We start from the raw sequence: 23538 nt of genomic DNA on the forward strand, positions 1-23538 counted from the left end.
ATTGGCTCCATAAACAGTTTTACAAATATATAACCTATGTGGTGATTAGTACTTGTTATCAAATCTAGTAGTCAGATTGAGTAATTTAAGATCTTTAGTCCCTAACCTGCATGCTGGCAAAGAATGGTCTGTGGGCCAGTGTGGTGGCTGATGCCTGTAATCCCATCACTTTGGGAGGCTAAGGTGGGTGGATCACTTGAGGCCAGGAGTTCGAGACCAGCCTGGCCAACATGGTGAAACCCTGAGTCTGCTAAAAATACCAAAATTAGCCAGGTGTCATGGCAGTTGTCTGTAATTCCAGCTACTCAGGAGGCTGAGGCAGGAGAATGGCTTGAAGTGGGGTTGCAGTGAGCCTAGATTGTACCGCTGCCCTCTAACTTGGACAACAAAGCATGACTTTGTCTGAAAAAAAAAAAAAAAAAAAAAAAAAAAAAAAAAGAGTGGTCTGTGAATGTAATAGAGGGAAGCCAGGTGTTCTGTGCTCTTGGTTGTTATTTCATCTAGACTCAGTTGATGTTTTAAAAACCTATTTTATGTGTTGAGTTTTCTATTATGTAAGATTTCATTGGCAAAAATAGTTTTGCTGCTTTAAAAATTATCTTAAATATGCTGTTCATTCTAAAGGTAAAGAATGAGACAAGGGAATTAATGGACATAGCTGAGTTTTTGCCTGTAACTAGACATCTCAAGTGATGCCTTTTCTGTTGTAGTAAAGTAGCAGAATCCAGTTTTTCATAGATCTATGCATACCTTGTGTTTTTGCCAACTTCTGTGTATTTGGTAAAATAGAGTTCGGGTGTGATGGCTCATGCCTGTAATCCCAACATTTTGGGAGGCTGATGCAGGTGGATCACTTGAGGTCAGGAGTTCTAGACCAGCCTATCCAACGTGGTGAAACCCTATCTCTACTAAAAATACAAAAAAATAGCTGGGCATGGTGGTGCATGCCTGTACTAGCTACTACTAGTGGCTGCTAAGGGTGGCTAAGGCAGGAGAATCTTTTGAATCTGGGAGCTGGAGGTTGCAGTGAGCTGAGATGGCACCACTGCCCTCCAGCCTGGGTGACAGAATGAGACTCTGTCAAAATAAAATAAATTAGAAATAACAGTTCACATTTTTTGGTATTTGATTATGTATGTATTTGATTATATATATATATATATATATATATATATATATATACATATATATATATATATGTTTGATTTTATATATATATATGTATATTAACAGTATAATACCATTCCTAAAATTGGATTGATAGTTGAAGCTGGGTGATGAGAAAGGTGGTTAATTATACGGTCCTCTAATGTATATGTTAGAAAATGCCCTTAAAAATTTTTGAACAGATTGGCACGTCTGTTATGAACTTAAAGTATTTACTGGATAATTCTGTGATACCTAATAGATGAACTGTAAAAACAGGATAGGCCAAATGCAGTGGCTCACGCCTGTAATTCCAGCATTTCCAGAAGCTGAGGTAGGGCATCGCTGAAACCCAGGAGTTCAAGACCAGCCTGAGCAACATAGTGAGACCCACATCTTGACTGAAAAAATTAGCTAGGCGTGATGGCATGTGCTTGTAATCCCAGCTACTCAGGTGGCTGAGGTAGGAGGACTGTTTGAGCCTAGGAGTTTGAGGCTGCACTCAGAAATAATTGCACCATTGCACTCCAGCCTTGATGACAGACAGAGCAAGACTCCATCTCTTTTTTAAAAAGGGAGATACGAATGATTGATATGAAAAGAATTAAACATATTGTCTTATTTCAGCCTCACAGTGGAAGCTATGATAGCATTATACTGTTTTATAGTTGAAGAAACTTAGGAAAAGAGACTAATATGCCAAAAAGTTATGCAGACCAAAAAGTGTGCATAACTCAAATGTTGCAGCATTCTAAATGTTACAACATTTTTAGCGTGTTGAAGCATTCTAAAAAATGCTGAGTTGAATGGGAAACTAATAGCTATATTTGGAATTAAATACTTACGGCAGATAGATTTTAATTTTGGAAAGTTTTTGTATTTTGAAAATAGTGGCAGTTTTATGTTAGATTTTTATGTTAGAAATATAACATTAATGTTAAGTACTATTGTTACTCTTATCTTTAGGTCCTGGCCTGGCAATCAGAGTAATATGTGCTGAAGAACCTTACATTTGTAAAGACTTTCCTGAAACCAACAATATTTTGAAAATAGTAGCTGATTTTTCTGCAAGTGTTAAAAAGGTAATAATTTGACACAGCTAAACATTACAAGAAATTGAATGGATTCTTATTATACACCAGCATTTATAATGAATTTTTTAGGGTCTTATAATTTGAAAATTCAGAGTAATATAATCTTTGAAATGACTGTGGAGAAATTGTTCCACAGATATTCTTATATGCACATTTTTCTTTTCTTTTCTTTTAATTTTACTTTACGTTCTGGGGTACATGTAGAGGTCACGCAGGGTTGTTGCATAGGTGCATACTATAGCTGGCATTTCTCCCCATGTTATCCCTCACCACCCTCCCCACCCCCTGTTGTCCCTCCCCTCGGCACCCCCAACTGCCCCCAGTGTGTGATGCTCCTCTCCCTGAGTCCACGTGTTCTCATTGTTCAATACCCACCTATGAGTGAGAACATGCGGTGTTTGGTTTTCTGTTCTTGTGTCAGTTTGCTGAGAATGATGGTTTCCAGATTCATCCAAGTCCCTAAAAGGACATGAACTCATTGTTTTTTATGGCTGTATGCACATTTTTCCTTCCAGCCATATAAGAATAGATATCCTGAGTCTCTAAAAATGCAAGATAAAGTATTTTATTTTTTTATTTTTTATTTTATTTTATTTTATTTTTTTGAAACGGAGTTTCACTCTTGTTACCCAGGCTGGAGTGCAATGGTGCGATCTCGGCTCACCGCAACCTCCGCCTCCTGGGTTCAGGCAATTCTCCTGCCTCAGCCTCCTGAATAGCTGGGATTACAGGCATGCGCTACCATGCCCAGCTAATTTTTTGTATTTTTAGTAGAGATGGGGTTTCACCATGTTGACCAGGATGGTCTGAATCTCTTGACCTCGTGATCCACCCGCCTCGGCCTCCCAAAGTGCTGGGATTACAGGCTTGAGCCACCGCGCCCGGCAAGATAAAGTATTTTAAACCACTCTTTTATGTGTATTGCAAGAAAGTAAGGGAAATGGATTGTCAGGAATTTATTGGGAGTATCATTTTAAGAAGCCAACACTGTCTGCTTCTCTGAGGACAGCAACTAATCCTTTGTGGTCTAGGATTTGGGTTTTAACAGTTTCATTCATGTACAGATGTCTGAGTATGAGACTGAGTCCAAGAAGGGCCATAGATTGGATCAGATATTGTCACACTGTGCAGCACTTTGGCTCCAAATTGAAGGTGAATGGAAAAGTTCTTAAGTCTGCTTAATTCTGCAGATTTGGGGTTTTAATTTATGTAATGTGTGTGGTCTGAAAATTGGCAATGTAAGAATTTTAAAGTGGATCTGGGTTGGTAGTGCTTACAGGAGTTAGGCAAGGAACAGTACAGATTCTCTTTAGAATATCTTCACCTAGGTCCCAAAGGCTTCTCATAGATAGGTTTTCAATAAGTATGAGGTTATAATAAAAAATATAAATCACATATAGAATTAAGGCACCTTGAAAAAGAAGGTAAAAAACTGTCAGAACAAGACCCTCAAAGACTTTACTGGAATTAACAAGCAATATGTAAAGTAAATCGAAATAAGCTATCGATAATAAGAATAATGTATAAGAGACTACTAAAAATAACTGAGCAGATTTGAAAAGAACCTAAATTCAAGAATGAAAATAACTGAAAAACAGCTTAAAGAGAGAATTAGCAAAGTCAAAGTTGTTTAGAGATTATTCAGAAATTAGGACAAACCATTATAAAGAAAATATGGGTAGAGGAGGTTTAGACAGAAGGATAAGGTAAGTGCTAACATATATCCAGAAGCAGATAGTAGTAAAAATATATATTAATTCCTCTACACTGGTAAAAGACATGATGGCTCAGATTCAGGAAACATAACACATTCCAAGTATAATAAAGGGAAAGAATTTGATACCTAGTAGGCATATATTAGAGAAATTAAGGACTGCCAAAGACAGAGCAGCTGCAGAGAACAGATTAATTACCTACCCAGGAAATTATACTGAAAGCAACAGTAAAGGCAAGACTTTGAACTACTAAACTGTCTTTTAAAAACAAGGGCAAAATAAAGTTATTTCGAGATTAAACAGAATTTACTGCCAACAATTCCTTACTTAAGAAACTAAAGGCAATGATTTTCAACTCTGGCTGTATGTTAGAATCATCTGGGGAAGCTTTTGAAGTATACTATTCTTTATGTATAGCCCTAGAATTTAATTGGTCTGAGCTGGGACCTGAGGAGCCCAAGTAATTTGTGCAGTTAGGGTTGAGAACCATTGTTGTAACGAACTGACTTCAGGAGAAGCAGCAGGATACCAGAAGAAAGGTGTGAGATACAAGAAGGAATGTCAAGCAAAGAGGATGGTGAATGAGTAAAACTGAAACAAACATGGACTGTATAAAATGATAAAAATAATTATAAAATTGATGAGGTAAAAATGATCTCTGGTTGTTCTTGTTAATTAGAAAATATGTAACAATGTTTAGCTGAAGTTACATGTAAGCACAAAGGAATTGATTTGAGCTAAAGAATTCAAAGATGCTTGTATTATTTGCCAGAAGGACAGAAGATTATCAAGTGTCCTTGTTAACACTAAAGGGGAACTACTGTAAGAATAGAAATAGAGGATTTAACTCCAAAAACGATAAAGAGGAAATAAATGAGATGAGAGAAATCACCAGTTCAAAAGACAGCAAGAAAGGAGTAAGAGTGAAAAATGGGATAATTACAGAATAAAATTGTCCCATTTTTTATTATGGACATATTATTAACTATATTATTAATATTAATAATATAGTTATATTATTAACTATATTATTAACCCATAATTAATTAAAAGGACTAACATAGACTGTCAAACTAGATTGAAAACTAAAATCTGTTTAGTATAGTAGATATGAAAAGTATAGTTTATTTACAACAGGAATGGGAGGAGTCAAAGTTAAAAGAATGGAAAACATATTCCAGGTAAATAAAGAAATGACTAGAGCTATATTAATTTCAGGCAAAACTGACTTTATGGCAAAAAGTATTAGAGATAATATTTGACTCAGATGAGGTGTATCACTTGCTGGTGGCAGTGTACTAAAGCCTTGATGTATGTAAATATAGTTTGTATTTCTTATCCTAAGACTTCATAGTCCTAGCCCTCAGGAGTGAGTTTCTGGCATAGTGCATAGCACACACAAGTCAAGGAGATACCAAATACAATCCACCACTAAAAACCAGTAAGTGTAGATACATAAGATAGTAGTAATAATAAAAGAGTGAATACCTTATTTCTTAAAACTGAAAAAAATGCCTCTTTGGTTTTTTTCTCAGCCACATACCCTATTACAGAGAGTCAAAGCCTGCACAACAGAAGAGGATCAGGAGAAGCTGATGCAAATTACAAGTCTGCATTCACTGAATGCCTTCTTGCTGCCAATTAAAACTGTAGGTGTGCAGGTGAGTTGTGTGAATTCATTCACCAGTGATACATTCTTCCTACTAATACTGAAATAAGGATTACTTAGGAAAATGACATATGTAAATATATATAGCAAGTTTAGAGAAATAAGAGGTAATATTTTATAGAATGTTTAGGGAGTGAATATTTACAGGAATTAAATAGGCTGAGATTTTATAATTTTGGAACCTATGAACTCTAACCAAAGGCAAATATTGAAGGCAACCATTTCCTGTAGCGTTGACATGCTTACTTCTGCCTTGTAGGGCAGGGATTGAGAGATCATTTATCCTTCTATATGTGAAATATACTGTGGTTTTAGAAGTTTTTAACTACAGGAAGGCCTCCAGATGAATATGTTACACCAATTAGGGTGCTGTTCTCAGCTTGTGTATTCCCTATACTAGGAAACATGTTCTACTGATGTTTTTTGTGTTTATTCTGCCTTTGTAGTTGTAAAAGAATGTGAGAATAATATAGTTCTCAATTATAAAATGCTACTTGAAAAATGATTACGTTAATTTCTCCCCCTTTTTGGAGACAGGGTCTTGCCCTGTCGCCCAGGCTAGGTGCAGTGATGTGATCCTGGCTTACTATAGCCTTGAATTGCTGGGCTCAAGCGACCCTCCCACCTCAGCTTCCCAAGTAGCTGGGACTATAGGCATGCACCACCATGCCTGTCTAATTTTTAAATTTTTTGTAGAGATAGGGTCTCCTTGGGTTGCTCAGGCTGGCTTCAAAATTCTGGCCTCAAGTGATCCTTCACTTTGGCCTCCCAAAGTGTTAGGATTGGAAGTGTGAGCCACTGTGCCCAGCCTTCTCCTTTATATGATCCTCTAATGAGTTTTTGGTGAACAAAAAATGTGCGGGGGTAGGGAAGAGGAAGGTTTATTTTCTTTTATTTCAAGTTTGTGGTTAAATGGAAACTAGAAGTGTCAGTGGTTCAACTCCAAAATGGTGTAAGTGCCAGTTATAGGGTTAATGTGTTAATAATGTCCTCTAGTTAAAATTATGTGTAGAAAAAAATTCTACTGTTTTAGAGATTATTCATTGAAAACCTAATATTTTTTCTAAATATATGAATCTGTCAGTTTAAATTCCGCCTTACTTTGAATTCATGCAGTTCTGCCTGTAAATAAAACAAGGTAAAAATTGATTGTTATTATTAAAGCAAACTAAAGTATTTTAGTTCATGAAAGTGATAGAGCCAGTTATTTGGGTGAAGAAACTCTTGCCTTCTTTTTTTTTTTTTTTTTTTTTTGAGACGGAGTTTCGCTCTTGTTACCCAGGCTGGAGTGCAATGGCGTGATCTCGGCTCACCGCAACCTCCGCCTCCTGGGTTCAGGCAATTCTCCTGCCTCAGCCTCCTGAGTAGCTGGGATTACAGGCACACGCCACCATGCCCAGCTAATTTTTTGTATTTTTAGTAGAGACGGGGTTTCACCATGTTGACCAGGATGGTCTCGATCTCTCAACCTTGTGATCCACCCGCCTCGGCCTCCCAAAGTGCTGGGATTACAGGCTTGAGCCACCGCGCCCGGCCTCTTGCCTTCTTTTTAAAGGCCAAATCTTGTAAGCCACTTAATGTTGTTTTAGAGTCACTATTGAAATAACCTTACTTGGAGTTACTGATATTTTTTCAGTGGTTTATGGATTATCTCATTTATATACAAATTTATTTTGAAATTTGCAATGATGCTTATAGGCAGTATTACCCTACTTTATAAAAATACAGTTGTGGACAGGTTATTTAATTATTAAAAGTGTTCTCAGTTTTAAGTAGATTTGTTACAGAGAACTTCTACGTCTGTATGCTCTTACTACACAGGGAGTTGAGTTGAAATGGTTCCCCACTCTTTTTTTTAAAGAGAAGTGTTATAAATAGATATTTGAGGTAATATGATTTGTTGAATGAGTGAACATTCAACAAGTTTCTTGAAATTGAAACTTATTTGGGCTCTACTACTTTTCCCACCAAAATAAAATTTTCTTTTGTTATTAGATAACTAACTTTAGTCTCTTACTCTTTGAAGCTTAGACTCTTGCAAGCTCAGATAAAAAAAGATGGTTCATGATTAGTATAACAATGCATTTTATTTTCTAAATACCAAAGTAAACCACATTTGTAAAAAAACAAAATACATTAAAAAAATTCTTTGTATTTTTACTCTCCAGTTAAGTTTCATATGCGTCTTTCTGGAAACATTTTAAAAAGAAAACAAAAGAGGATTTTGGGTATACATTGTCAACTTTTTTTTTAACTGAACATCGTGAAATTACCTTTCTGTGCCTTTCCAAGTAGATTGTTCTTAACTCTTCCCTCATATTCTCTGCATACCACAATTTATTCTTCTAACCAATGGGCATTTAAACTGTTCTCAGATTTTATTATTACAGGCATTCCGTCAGTTATCCATCTACTTATGTAGGATCATTTTCCATGTTAAAGAGCATGTGCATTTTACACTTTTTTAGACGCTATCACATTAGCATTCACATATGTTGAATTTTCACATTCTTAGTACCTGCCATTCTGGGCATTAGGTACTTCTCTAATCTATTACATTTTAAAATTGCTTTTCATAAAAAAACAAATTACTTGGATTAGACAAGACACAGGAAAGGGGATTACATTATAATCAGCTTTATTTACTTATTTTAAAATTTACTTTTAAGCTGATACTGAAACACATTTTGGTAAGTGTGAATTGTTTTTGTCTCTCACTTAAGAATTCTTTATCGCCGGGCGCGGTGGCTCAAGCCTGTAATCCCAGCACTTTGGGAGGCCGAGGCAGGTGGATCACGAGGTCAAGAGATCGAGACCATCCTGGTCAACATGGTGAAACCCCGTCTCTACTAAAAATACAAAAACTAGCTGGGCGTGGTGGCGCGTGCCTGTAATCCCAGCTACTTAGGAGGCTGAGGCAGGAGAATTGCCTGAGCCCAGGAGGCGGAGGTTGCGGTGAGCCGAGATCGCGCCATTGCACTCCAGCCTGGGTAACAAAGAGCGAAACTCCGTCTCAAAAAAAAAAAAAAAAAGAATTCTTTATCTACTCAAAAATCATGAGCAGATCTTGTCTGCCAAATTACAGTTTTTAAAATAATTTTATAATTTTTTTTTTGAGATGGGATCTTACTCGGTTGCCCAGGCTAGAGTGCAGTGGCATAGTGGCATGATCACTGCTCAGTGTAGCCTCAACCTCCTTTGGGCTCAGGTGATCCTCCCACCTCAGCTTCCTGAGTAGGGGGGACTACAGGTACATGCCACCACATTGCTCAGCTAATTTTGGTAGTTGTTTTTTTTGTTGTTGTTTGTTTGTTTTTGTAGAGATAGGTTATTGCCATATTGTCCAGGCTGGTCTCAAATTCCTGGGCTCAACTAACCCACCCACCCTTGCCTCCCAAAGTGTTAGGATTATAGGTGTGAGCCTCTGTTCCTGGCCTTGTCTGCCAAATTAAATATGCTGGTTATCCATAGGTGTGCAGGTAATGGGAATGTTGAATAAATTCTTTTTTTTTTTTTTGAGACACAGTCTCGCTTGTCACTCAGGCTGAAGTGCAGTAACTCGATCTCTGCTCACTGCAACCTCTGTCTCCTGGGATCAAGCAATTCTCCTTCCTCAGCCTCCTGAGTAGCTGGAACTACAGGTGCATGCCACCATGCCCAGCTAATTTTTTTTTTTTTTTGTATTTTTAGTAGAGATGGCATTTCATCATCTTGGCCAGGCTGGTCTCAAACTCTTGACCTCAGGTGATCCGCCCACCTTAGTCTCCCAAAGTGCTGGGATTATGACACCTTGTTCAGCAAAAATTCTTGATAGTACCTGATACTTTATTTATGTCTTAACTGATTCAGGTAGGATCTAATACAGAATTTTAATTTGGAATTTATTTATACCATTAGAGAAGCATCTAATATATACTTTCATTCAAATAATACCATTCAAATAATATGTTCTTATTCAAAAAACAAATAAAAAATTACTATGAATAGTGTCACCGGCTGGGCATGGAAGCTCATGCCTGTAATCCCAGCACTTTGGGAGGCCAAGGCGGGCAGATCACCTGAGGTCAGGAGTTTGAGACCAGCCTGACCAAAATGGAGAAACCCTGTCTCTACTAAAAATACAAAATTAGCCGCGTGTGGTGGTGCATGCCTGTAATCTCAGCTACTTGGGAATCTGAGGCAGGAGAATCACTGGAACCTGGGAGGCAGAGGTTGCGGTGAGCCGAGATTGTGCCACTGCACCCCAGCCTGGACAACAAGAGCAAAGTCTGTCTCAAAAAAAAAAAAAAAAAAGAAAAGAAAAAATAGTGTGACCATGCATAAGATGTTTTTCAGTGCTTCCTTTCCTTTTCCTTTTCCTTTTCTTCTCCCTTGCCGCTTTCCCTTTCCTTTGCTGCTGCTGCTTTGTTTTTTGTTTTTGTTTTTTTTTTTTTAAAACGGATTTCTCAAATTGAACCAATGCATCTTTTCATTAAGAAAAATTATTGAATATATTTTTATTTTCAGGGTGACTGTCGTTCCTACAGTTACGTGTGTGGAATCTCCAGTAAAGATGAACCTGACTGGGAATCTCTTATTTTTCTGGCTAGGCTTATACCTCGCATGTGTCACAATGTTAACAGGTGTGTTCCACAGGAGCCGGGGTGGGGGCATGTGTAATGGAAGGATGCGTTTCTTAAGGGCTTTCCATTAATGAAAGACCAAAAGGCTCAAGTGTAGATATAGGCAGGTGATGTAGGTAAGAGTAAATGGCTGTGTTTGTAATTCAAATATGCACATAGGTCACAGTTAAGCAGATATTTAATATTATCTTGTGTTCTGATGCTTCATCACAATGTAATCATCTGTGAAAAAATTATTATTTTTTTGTGATGGAGTCTCACTCCATTGCCAGGCTGGAGTGCCCTGGCCATCTTGGCTCACCGCAACCTCTGCCTCCTGGGTTCAAGTGATTCTCCTGCCTCAGCCTCCCAAGTAGCTGGGACTACAGGTACACACCACCACATCCAGCTAAGTTTTGTATTTTTAGTAGAGATGGAGTTTCATCGTGTTGTCCCGGATGATCTCATCTCTTGACCTCGTGATCCGCCCACCTTGGCCTCCTAAAGTGCTGGGATTACAGGTGTGAGCCACCATGCCTGGCCTAAAAAATTATAAAGGAGAAAGATTTTTATTTTTAGTGTAATACTAAAGGCAACTGTAAAACATATCTTCTAAATTAGTGGCTTATATTAGCTATTGGTTTTGTGGTAATATGTTTTATTCCAGAAGGATTGAAAAAAGTACATCCAGGTTATAGAATTACAAACAGAGTTACGTAACACACACACACACACACACACACACACACACACACACACACACCCTACAAAACAAAGAACCCCCCCCTCAAACAAAAATGAAGACTTGGTTAATTTAATAGTAACCCTAAGGAAAAATCGAAGAAAAGAAATAGGCATATGCCAGATAGCATTAAAATAGTTACATTTAAATATATAATTTACATTTTAGATTAATTTTTCTTTAATTTACATATCAGTGTATTACATTGGATATGTCAACAGCTGATTTATAATCTATTTCTAATACTCAGTGCTTCATACCATATATAGTTCAAAAATTCACTTACTTTATACTAGATTGCTAATTAAATGTTCTTATTCCACAGTTATTCACACTCTTCACATTTCTTCATGGGTGTTAGACAGTTAACACCAAAAAGAATTACTTGAGATTTCATTTTACTCAAATTGCTACAGAAATTAGAAGTTTACCTTTTCATGTTAACCTAGCAGAGTCTGTATAGTTAGAGAATAAGGAGTTACAGGAAAGCCACATTTTTACTGATGGAAATATGCTCATTTAAAGGCTTACTCAAATGAACTGAAGACCCCCACGTATAGAAGCATCTTTAATATACTGAAAAATAGAGTTATTAATATCTTCAATAATGGGGGCCAGGCATGGTGGCTCATGTTGTAATCCTACCACTTTGGGAGGCCAAGGCAAATGGATCACTTGAGCCCAGGAGTTTGAGACCAGCCTGGGCAACATGGTGAAACTCCATCTCTACAAAAAATACAAAAATTAGCTGGGCATGGTGGTATGTGCCCGTAGTCCTAGTTACTTGGGAGGGTGAGGTGGGAGGATCAAGTGAGCCTGGGAGGTGGAGGTTGCAGTGAGCCAATATCGTGCTACTGCATTCCAGCCTGGGCAACAGAGTGAGACCCTTTCTCAAAAAAAAAAAAAAAAAAACCAAACAACAAAAAACTTCAATAATGATAAATTTGTAATTGCTTGTTTTGAGTGGAGATAATTATCTAGGTTAGAACAGTGGCTCATAATTTGTCTTCTGAAGAATACTATATATAAACTTCACATATCACACAGAAAATTTCCCTAAATTTAACTCCACTGCTTTTACTATATAATTAGAATATTTCTTCATTCACAGCATTCTTACAGTTTTATCTTCTTTTTCTTTTGCCAAAGGACACACATCCTTGTTTAAACTTTATTTGTATATTCCAGTTTCTCTCTGTTTTCCCTATTTGTCTCTTCCGTCCTCCTTCCTCCCTTCTCAAAAAAGAAAAAAATAAAAAGCCTTATGACCAGCCAACAAAAAATTAGATTTCAAAATATGAACCCAGCAAGCTCTTAAAAGAATTTTGGTGAACTTTAGATTTCTTTGCTAGTTCCAAAAATGGAAGAAAAATATTCTTCCATTTTTGCCAGTTTATTTCCCTAATTTGGATGAGGGAATCTTTGTACAGGAAGGGACTGTTCCAGTTTTACTGTCATATGCAGTGTGGGCGAATACCTGTCCCAGTACATTCTAGTGATTACTCTTGTTTGTAAGAAATAAGAAGGTGAAAAGAACAAGTTCATGGCATTCTCTTAACTTTCTCCTCTCAATATCTTTTATGAGCTCTAGGAACTATATTGTTTAGAAAAAATATAGCTTACTGTCTGTGCATGGGAGAAAAACTTTGCTTCTGTTGCAGTGTTTGGAAGGAGACAATAAAGTAATTGGTGGTATTGGGGGATTTTTTGCTAATATGGTTTTCTTTGGTGTGTTTTACCTAAGTATATATTAAGAAAAAAAGAAAAAAAAAATAGAAACTTTACCATGATAGTTGCCGGGGAGATTTATTTTCTTTGCTAAAAATAGGACTACCGAAAAGCAATAACTGTCTACTGGCTGGAGTTAGAGTAGGGAGAATTAGCTAAATGGCACTCATATATCTACCCTGATTCCCTCTTGTTTTCTGGGTGAAGACTGTGAAACAGATCCCTTCAAACCAAAACGTAACACTTCAAGTTGTTAAAATTGTCTGATTCTAATTTCCTCTAAACTGTACTCTAGTTAACATGACGATATTTGCATTGTATCTTAATGTCTTTCAGACATTTATATAAAACAGTAATGAATTATTATTATTTTTTTTTTGAGGAAAGTAGGATACAAAATCCTATCTCAGCAGCCTTTTTAATGAGGTACAAATGCGAACCTCTCTAGGACAATTGTTTCTCAAGTAGAGAAAAGAATATGAATAGTCAACTAATTTTGGGAAATTCACTGCAGTTTTCTCTTGGAGATTTCTGGTGTATCTTAGTATATAGTATGTTACTAGTTTATGAAGTCTTGTCATAAAGACACCCATTTTAAAATTTTAACTGTATATTTGTTTCCTAGGACTACCCATAACAAATTACCACAAACTGGGAGGCTTACAACAACAGATGTTTATTCTTTAACAGTTTAGGAGGCCAGAAGTCTGAATTCAGTGTTAGCAGGGTCATATTCTATCTGAAGACTCAAGGGGAGGATCCTTTCTTGCTTCTTTCTACTATCTGGTGGCTGCTGACGATCCTTGGCATGTGGCAGCATAATCCAGTCTGTCTTTGTGTTCACATGACCCTCATTCCTCTGTGTGTATCTATGTATCCAAGTTTCTTGGTACTTGGAAGGTTACCAGTTATTGGATTAGAAATCCAGTATTACTTTATCTTACTTGATTACATCTGCAAAGGCCCTTTTTCTCCCCAGAGATTCTGGGTGGACATGAAGTTTTGGGAATACTCTTCAACCCAGTACATTAAGTGAAAAGAGAGTCATAATAATCACTTATATCTTTGCACATTCTGAGAATATTCCAGAGAACACACTTTGAGGAAAGCACACAGAACACAGACCTTCCTATAATCTTACATCCTGTCCTGTCCATTTGGGGAGTTGAAGTGGGCAGGAGAAGGACCTCAAACTAAGTTGGAAGTGGAAAGAATGTTACTGTTCTACGTGTCTTGCTTCTCATACTAAAATGTAATTTCTACATTTAAAGTGTAATTGTGCTATAATTTTACCTCTTCCTTTCTAGAGTTGTTTATATATTTGGCCCACCAGTTAAAGAACCTCCTACAGATGTTACTCCCACTTTCTTGACAACAGGTGTGCTCAGTACTTTACGCCAAGCTGATTTTGAGGCCCATAACATTCTCAGGGAGTCTGGTAAGTTGCTCATGTTTTTGATCACTACCTTCTGAAACTAGTTTTTGGAAGCTCGGCATTAAGAGTAGGAGGATGTGGCTTTTGCTTTTTAGATGCTTATTTATTTATTTATTTATTTTGAGACAGAGTTTCGCTCTTGTTGCCCTGGCTAGAGTGCAATGGCATTATCTCGGCTCACCACAACCTCTGCCTCTGGGTTTCAAGCGATTCTCCTACCTCAGCCTCCTGAGTAGCTGGGATTATAGGCATGCGCCACCATGCCTGGCTAATTTTTATATTTTTAGTAAAGATGGGGTTTCTCCATGTTGGTTAGGCTGGTCTGGAACTCCCGACCGCCTCTGCCTTGGCCTCTAAAATGCTGGGATTACTGGAGTGAGACATCTTGCCCAGCCTTTGTTTTATTTAAATCTCTGAATGTTCTATGATGTTTCTTTTTTATTTTTTTGAGACGGAGTCTGTCGCACTCTATCATCCAGGCTGGAGTGCAGTGGCACTGTCTTGGCTCACTGCAACCTCTGCCTCCCAGTTCAAGTGATTCTCTGGCTTCAGCCTCCTGAGTAGCTGGAATTAGAGGTGCCTGCCACCATACCTGGCTAATTTTTGTATTTTTAGTAGAGACGGGGGTTTGCCAGGCTGGTCTTGAACTCCTGACCTCAGGTGATCCACGTGCCTTGGTCTCCTAAAGTACTGGCATTACAGGCATGAGCCACCACACCTCGCCGATAATGCTACTTCTTAATAAAATATATTCACCTTTGTGACCATTTGTGGACATGCACAGAGCAGCAGAAAATTTGAATATCCAGACTTAGATGTTCCCAGCTGAGTTTGAACAAACAAGGTGGTGCTCTGCCTTCTTGTTTCAGCTCTCGTAATGTGAACAAGTGTCTTTTTCTTGGTCTCCTTGATGCTTTATCTTTTGCATTTTTATGCCTTTTGTTTCTGTTTAAAATGGATTTAAAGTATAGTGTTGGCCGGGCGCGGTGGCTCAAGCCTGTAATCCCAGCACTTTGGGAGGCCGAGGCAGGTGGATCACGAGGTCAAGAGATCGAGACCATCCTGGTCAACATGGTGAAACCCCATCTCTACTAAAAATATAAAAAATTAGCTGGGTATGGTGGCACGTGCCTGTAATCCCAGCTACTCAGGAGGCTGAGGCAGGAGAATTGCCTGAACCCAGGAGGCAGAGGTTGCGGTGAGCCGAGATCGCGCCATTGCACTCCAGCCTGGGTAACAAGAGCGAAACTCCGTCTCAAAAAAAAAAAAAAAAAAAAAAAAGTGCAGTGTTGAAGTGCTGTCTGGGTTCCTAAGCACAAGAATGCTGTGATGTACCTTACAGAGAAAATCTGTGTTAGATAAGCTTCATTCAGGCATGAGTTAAAGAGCTGTTGATTGTGAATATAGTGTTAGTGAATATATTAAATATTAAATACAGTGTCTTAAGTCAGAAAAACACATAAAACAAGGTTACATATTAATCACTTGATAAATATATTGCAGCCAGAAGCTTGCAGGAACCTAACCCTCTGTTTCCCCTGGGAGAAATGATTCAGTATTTGCTAGTTCATTGTTTGCAACTGCAAATTATAACTAAGAATAATGAGAATTGACTCTCTCTCTTTATAGTACATCAGTAAAACATTATTGATGTGATCAATTTTTTTTTTTTTTTTGCATTTGTGGTTGAGTCCACTTAAAAGGCCGTGGGAGTAGCTGAAATCAGTGCATGATGACAGTCTTAACTGTGCTGTATGTGTATATGTGATTTCAGATACTGTCTGGGAGGATTTAATTGAACTGAGTTAGAGTGCTTTTCTATGGTGTGGTGATTGGTTCTATACCTTTCTCTAGGGTATGCTGGGAAAATCAGCCAGATGCCGGTGATTTTGACACCATTACATTTTGATCGGGACCCACTTCAAAAGCAGCCTTCATGCCAGAGATCTGTAGTTATTCGAACCTTTATTACTAGTGACTTCATGACTGGTATACCTGCAACACCTGGCAATGAGATCCCTGTAGAGGTAATTCATATATTTTTTTCTAATGTACATTCTCAGTACCTCTTAATTTTATAATATGGTGAATAGAATAGGCTATGCCAGTGTTGTATTTCTGATGTTGGTTTTCTGTTCATAAGATAGGCCCTTTTTCTTTTCTTTTTTCTTTTTTCTTTTTCACGTATTTGATTAATACACTGGTGCAGATAAATTTCATATGCTCTCCAAATGTTTGATTACTATATAGAAAGTAATCAATTTAATCTATAATTTTATCTGATCCTGTCAATTTCTACTTTACAAATAGTATTCCCCAAATAAAGAAGAAAACTCTAGTAGTGAAGAAGAGTTTGTTAGAAATAAAGATGTGATTTGATAGCTTTATGGCCAGACACCCAATAATTGCCTAAATATTCTGCCTACTACTAATTCCAACTCAATTTTTGATCCTTCTTTGTGTCTACCAGAACATTCCAAAGGAGCTGCTTGCATAATAGCTAGTGAAAAATCAAAGTGAGACTGTATTAGTTGGGGTGCACTGATTTGAGGCTGTGGTTATAGTGAAGTAGCTAGGTTGGGGAATGTGGCTTAGAGTCAGTTTTCTCTTAGGCTCAAATTTGCCAAATTTGACAAGTGAGCAGGCTATATTCTCCTCTTAGGTGCTTGATAATTATTATTACAGTGAACTCTGTGCCACCTTCATGGCCATTATAGTTGTATGTTTAAGCCACCGATAATTTGCAGACAGCATTGGGTTAAACACATGAAATCACATGCTTGGATTCCACAGCAATGTCAAATTGCTATATATACTTAAGCACTTGTGGATCAGTCACAGACACAACTTGCAGACTAGCACCTGTTTGTGGATCACACTTTGAGTAGTACTGAGTTTAAGTCACTAATATTTTAAACTTTATTAACTTAAACCTATCCCTGCAGAGTGGAATAGATTCATTATGTAAGATTAATCAGAAACCATCCCATACATATGGAGGACAATAGTGAAAATAGTCAAATTTTATTTTAAATTATAAATGTAAGCCCTCTAGGACTGTGGGACATGCAGTGGATGCTGGCTCTTCTATATAATCTTTTTTTTTTTTTTTAAATAACAGGTGGTGTTAAAGATGGTCACTGAGATTAAGAAGATTCCTGGTATTTCTCGAATTATGTATGACTTAACATCAAAGCCCCCAGGAACTACTGAGTGGGAGTAATAAACTTCTTGTTCTATTAAAGTACCGTGTGCAGTTTAAATTGATTAGAAATCATTCCCATTGTTGACATGCAGTGCTGTGAAAAGAGTTACTGGAGCCAGCTACATTACATCTGAGTTCTCTGCAGCAAAAATCTACGGCTTAAGAGCTGAGTTGGGGATAACCAAAAGGGACTGAAGAGTTTGTACGGGTAAATAATCAAAGCACCATTGCCTACACTCAGACAGATTGATACTGCTTTTGCCTTTGCCTCACTTAGTCTTTATGTATAAAGTCACTGTTGCTATTGATGTCCATGTGAAGATGTAGGAAGGTGAGTAAGTTTGGGAGTAGTAATAGGCTTCTGTCTCCTTGCCAGTTTCTAAGAACTGTTAGAAATACCCATTATTTACCATTGTTACTTACTGTGTTTATATTCCTTTTGGAGAATCAATTTTTTCTATAAGTAATCTTATTTCTCCAATGGGTGAGAGATGAACATATCAGATAAAGGTATAGGTGGGCTATTCCAGCCACTTTTGAAGGACACTGAGGCTGTAAAATGTAAGCTACTGTAAGATGGAAAGCACCAGGAATTTGTTGATTTACTTTTGAATTTTATTTCACAGCCCTGGGAGGAAGAAACTGAGTGGTCTCAGATGTCTATGAATGGTCTTAAAATGTTTGCAAACCATGTTCTATGTAGATGCCATGTTGTTCAATGTCAGCTTGTTTATTAGTAAGGAGCTTTATCCTCCTAGCTGTATATTACCAGCCTCCTGCAGCCTTGCATAGAAGGTTTCTGTTCTCTCCCCAGAAGAAACTGGCTCAGTGACCTTTCTGGTATAATGCAGATAGAGGTCAGGAGGAGCATTTTAATCTCTTCCTTTGCTGGTCAGAGGAAACAGCTCTGAGATAGCAGAAGCCATGATGCATACCTACAGCTTACAAATAGGAGAGGAAAAATGCTTATATCATCTAGTAAACAGTGGTAAAATGAACTCTTAGATCTAATCTATAGACGTATTATTCGTTGCTCAGACGTCTGTGAACAGTCTTGATCCTTGCAAGATGTTTGCTAAACCTTGTAATCCTTTCTACTAGCTATAAGAGATGATTCAAAAACTGGTGCAGGACTTGTTTCCATTGACACCAGTTTCTAACAGATCTTTTATAACACTCACATAAGTACTGTAAAAATAGATAGTAGTTGACTTAAACTCTCCGTTTCTCTCAGTATTTTAGCTAGGAATGTTACCATGTTTTTCTCTTACCAATTCCATCTCAGGTTGCTGCCTCTTTTCTAGTTTAAAAGGTCAGATCTATTAATAAGGTATGAAATTTTATTTGGGATTCAGTGTTAGATAAACAACAAAATGATGCATGGCAGAAGTCATCTTTTTATTCTGGCTGGTCCCGAGAACAAGAAAACTGCTGCTGGACCAGCAAGGGAAGAGTTTCTGTCTGTCTGAACAGAAATCTCTCCCCAAGACATAGGGGTATTTGACTCCTACAAAACTTAAAGGGTACATTTTCTATCCTGATGAGGAGGTACTCATTATGGCCTTCTGGAAAGAGGGTATGTTAATGATCTGGTCTTAACAGATTTAGAGTCATGTTATTTGAGAGCTAGAATAGACAACCTGTCAAATGCTTACGAACATCAATGTGTCAGTATACATTTATGTTTATATGAAAAAAAATTGCTAGCCAGAGTGTCTTAGGTTTTTGTATTGAAGCAAACAATAGGAATTTTGGAAAAATAGATAGGAAGAATGTGTGTTCCCTAAGTATGTACTAAGGAACACTGCTCCACTGAGAAGGTCTATGTAAAAAGGATTAGGTGGTCATATATGTTTGGGGAAAGTAAGCTCACTTGTCCTTTGTTGGAGATTCATGGCATACTTATATTCAAAACTGAGAAATTCTGAAGTTAAAAACAGTTGTTAAATTCCACTTGGTGTTTTCCTGACACTTGTTTTTTGAACACCTTTTATATAATCCCTACTAATATATAGTTAGTATATACTTCTTAATATAACACTGGCAAAATTGTTTCTGCAAAACATATCTTGACATTACATAGTTTCTTAAAAATCTGAATTTTCTGGAACTCAGAACTTTCCTAATACTTAGCACCCTGTCTTCTTTTGCACAGTGCTTTTTGCTTTGTGCCATATAGCATTACTGTGTACCTTCACAGTATTTCATCTGCGCCACTGAGAAAAGTTAAAGGTTGTACTTCCATTTTACAGTTAAGAAAGTAAGTTCAGCTTAGGCATGGTTACTTAATGAATTTCAGAATTAAATGTCAGGTTTCCTTAGTCTTGATTGCCCTTTCATTGAATGTATTCTGACACCTAACATTATATAAACTTATGGAATGCTGATTTTTGATTAAGAATAGAATGGTGGCTACCTGGCTAATAGCATTCATCATTGGTTATTTTGGGCATATCATGACTTTATTCCCATTGCTTACCATCTACCTGGGATACATTTCCGTTTAATTAAATATATTCTTTTTCTTTGTACCTTTTAGGTAGACAGAGGCAGATCATTGAAAGCATCATTTATTCCTAAGATTGGCAGGCACAGAATCATTTTTAAGAACCAATCTATGATCATCAGCTCTGTTAGAAATAACAGCCTGGCATAATTTCTAAAGACATGTCTTTAGATATATTTAGGAGATAGGGTTACACTGTTTTCTAGTCTTTTTTTTAATCCCTTAATCTTGAAGTAAACTGCATGCATGTAGTCAAAGAAGCATCATAAACGTTTGTTTCCTCACTGTTTGGGCTTATTCTTCTGATAGCCTGTTTTACTAAGTAACTGGACCCTAACCTGTAGAGAATAAGGAGATTCAAATTAGGAAAGTAGGACTATCCATCTTTAGTGCTTTGCCCTGCCATTAAACAACAATATGAACTTGGTCAAGTCATTTCTGTTCTTTATCTGTGACATGAGGTAACTGTATTAAATTTTTAACATCAAATCCAGCCATAAATTCCTATTTTGTGAACAAGAAAAAGCATAGCAGGAAACAGAATGGAGAAGCTGGATAGTGGTTTTTTTAAGTTCTTTTTTTATCAGATATGACACAAAGGGAAACATCAAAATGCATGGGCAAGTCGAATGCTAATTACTTTTTTTTGAACCTGTTGGCAAGGTCTGACCACTTGAGGACTCTTCTGCTGTGAGATGACCCTTGAAAAACACCCATCAAAGTTCTCCTGATAGTAATCTCTCTTTACTGTATGTTTTTTGAAAAGCTGACAGAGAATATGCTTTGGCTTTGACAATAATGAAGTCACCCATCATCACTTATATATAGTTAACTGTTGGGAGCTACAGCTAGAATCCAGGCTATCTTAAAAAGGAAGTTCTCAGTGTGTAATTGACCATCAAGGATAAATGGGCTTTGAAAGTGTTAATCGTCTCCTTACTTAGAGTAGGTGAGTTTCTAGAAATAGCCCTGTCTTTCAGAAGTTCTCTGACGTCCTCTTGCCCAATGTTATAACCACCGTTCCATGCTGCTCCCCTCCAGAAGTCTCACTGATTTGTGGCAAGGACATGCCTTAGCTATCACCCCAATGGGTGCTCCTTTCATTGGCCCAAATCCGAAATGTAGCGGGGAACTGAATACAGGTTGGATGTCTCCACACTTGGAAAGCACATCTTTTGTTCTTATGGAAGTCGTTTAACCACACCAGATGATTGAGGGAGCCTGGGTATCTTTTTAATCACTGAAGGATTTGACAGCAGTAATGGTGGCATTGTTAACTCTTAAATTTCTGAACATTTCACTTAACGGCAAGTGAAGAGATATGGAATCCCCCCAAGAGTGTCAAGATGGTAACTTCCAACCTTATTTTTATGTATTGAAGAGGCCTCCGTGTCTCACTGAACTTTAACCTTTTTGTCAGTGTTTCTCAACCTTGGATGCCTATTATTACATAACCTGAGGAGTTAAAAAATACAATAAGCAGATGTCAAATAAAATTAGAATCGGAAGGTAGAATTCAAGCATTTACAGTTGTAAATCTGCAAGCCAGAATAAATTCTTATTGAGGGCCATACCTAGCCTGTCTTCATCAAACTTACAGGTGAATCTTTATTAAAGCTATAGGAAAGAAATGCAGGCCATAGAGACTGTCTTGCTGAGGGTCTTATAGCTAAATTCAGATCCAGGAACCAGATTCTGGAACTGATTCTACTACCTATATTATGTTGTATGTCAGACACTCCCAGGGCCTGTTAGGTAATATTTAGGACACCTGACATACTTGTTGCTAATTTCGAGATCTGAGCAACAACTGCATAGGCTATTGTTTCAAACTCTTTCTTCTTACTCCTTTTACTTTTCCTTCAGAGAAGAGAAAGCCACCCCTATGCTGTAGCCACTGCTCCAATTCTGACTTTAGGTCATGAAACTGAGACTAAGCTGTTACTGCACCACCACATAAATCCTCCTGTCATTTGGCTATTATTCTTTAGAGAACTAGAGGTTACCTACCTGCCACCTATGTTTCTTAAATTAGAATCATTTGAGTAGTACCATCTTAATTTACTCATTAACATATTTGTGTCCAGGCGCCCTGGTTCACGCCTGTAATCCCAGCACTTTGAGAGGCTGAGGCAAGCTGATCTCTTGAGGTCAGGAGTTTGAGACCAGCCTGGCCAACATGGTGAAACCTCATTTCTACTAAAAATATAAAAATTAGCTGGGCATGGCGGTGCACGCTTGTAATCTCAGCTACTCGGGAGGCTGAGGCATGAGAATCGCTTAAACCTGGGAGATAGAGGTTGCAGTGAGCAGAGATTGCACTACACACCACCCTGGGCGACAAGAGTGAGACTGTCTCAAAAAAAAAAAAAAACAACAACAAAAAACCAAAACCAACATATTTGTTCACTTCTGAACCCTGTGGTGTCTTTTAACTTTGTTAAGGGCCCTTGGTTAGAAAAATTATGAGAGCTTAGGAAATTCAGCTATTTCTTGGGTATGTTAAGTACAACTCCAAAATCCTTTGAGTTGTCCAGGAAGCCTGAACCTTGAGCAGTATCCAAGTGGAGTATGTATCTTTCAAGAATACAGATTTTTAAGGTGAGTAGTTTTCTGTCTTTGCATCTCCTAAGACCATTGTTACAACCTTGATATTAAATGAAGATGTGAATGTAAACTTCCTTTTGAACATATTTTTTATAAAGAAATATTTTGTTAATTGGAGTAAGTAGTATTGTTATGAAATCACTATGTAATTGTTAATTGTAAACTGCAATGTCTATTTTGTGTTGTAACAATGTTGCCATAAAATAGCTTTGCTAAATGTGAAATGGCTTTAATCCCTTTTGTCTTCCGTATACTTCGTAAAGGAGGAAACGATGATTTTCACAATTTGTCATGAAGCTTCCATGTTTATGAGAAAGTCCAAGAAGTAAGAGCCGAGAGAACAGACATCAGAATAAGGGACATAAGAAATTGCATATAGTGTCAAGGGTTTCTATATAACAACTTACTCTATTTCCCTTACATAGATAGGAGGGATTAATATTTTGCTTAGTGTTAATGGGGGACATACAGACATAAAACATTGGATAGCTTTTTATTTAAATGATGAGCTAAAGGTGTGTGTATACACACGTACTTATAAAATTAAAGTCATGTATGTATGTACACACAGACTTGTGTGACTTCTTGCATATTCATTTACATTTGACCAAATCTTTTGTCATTTCTCAAGAACAAATTAACCTTTGTTTGATACATAAATCAGGTCCTTTTAATTATTTGGAAGTATGTTATCAGAGTTGATTAAATCTGTCAAAAGTAAACGTACTAGTGAGTCATCAATATGAAGATTAGAAGAAATAATCATGTTGAGAAACTGAATTCCATAGTTACTTTCAGGCAGCCATATTACTGTGGTCTGTTTCCTTTCAAGTCAATGAATGCCCTTGCCTTGCCTTCTGCTATCTGAGAAGACTGTATTTAACACAACTATATTTTGAAAACTTTTTCCTGTTTTAGCATAACTCATAACAAAAGTATTAGGTTTTTATCTTGAACTCCTGTATTTCAAACTGACATTCTGCCTCTTAAAAATAATACTTTTTTAAATCAAAAGCTATATTAAACACCACACAGCTGTTTTTGTTTTTGCTTTTTGTTTCTTCAGTAGATTATTGGTGAATTATTCTAA

The 23538-nt window shown here is 37.3% G+C and overlaps 1 protein-coding gene across 2 annotated transcripts in view; it reads left to right on the top strand.

The window, feature by feature from the left end:
• GMPS (guanine monophosphate synthase) overlaps positions 1–23014 on the top strand; it is a 76501-nt gene extending 53487 nt beyond the window's left edge. For both annotated transcript variants that reach the window (XM_039480276.2, XM_074405542.1), the window contains 6 exons: positions 2113–2228; positions 5491–5616; positions 10131–10246; positions 14003–14133; positions 15985–16157; positions 17252–23014. In XM_039480276.2, the coding sequence (XP_039336210.1) occupies positions 2113–2228; positions 5491–5616; positions 10131–10246; positions 14003–14133; positions 15985–16157; positions 17252–17353 (764 nt within the window). In that variant the 3' untranslated portion in view covers positions 17354–23014. The remainder of the gene's footprint in view (positions 1–2112; positions 2229–5490; positions 5617–10130; positions 10247–14002; positions 14134–15984; positions 16158–17251) is intronic.
• The last annotated feature ends 524 nt before the right edge of the window (positions 23015–23538 follow it).

Source organism: Saimiri boliviensis, chromosome 9 (assembly GCF_048565385.1).
Source record: "Saimiri boliviensis isolate mSaiBol1 chromosome 9, mSaiBol1.pri, whole genome shotgun sequence".
Taxonomy (NCBI): Eukaryota; Metazoa; Chordata; class Mammalia; order Primates; family Cebidae; genus Saimiri; species Saimiri boliviensis.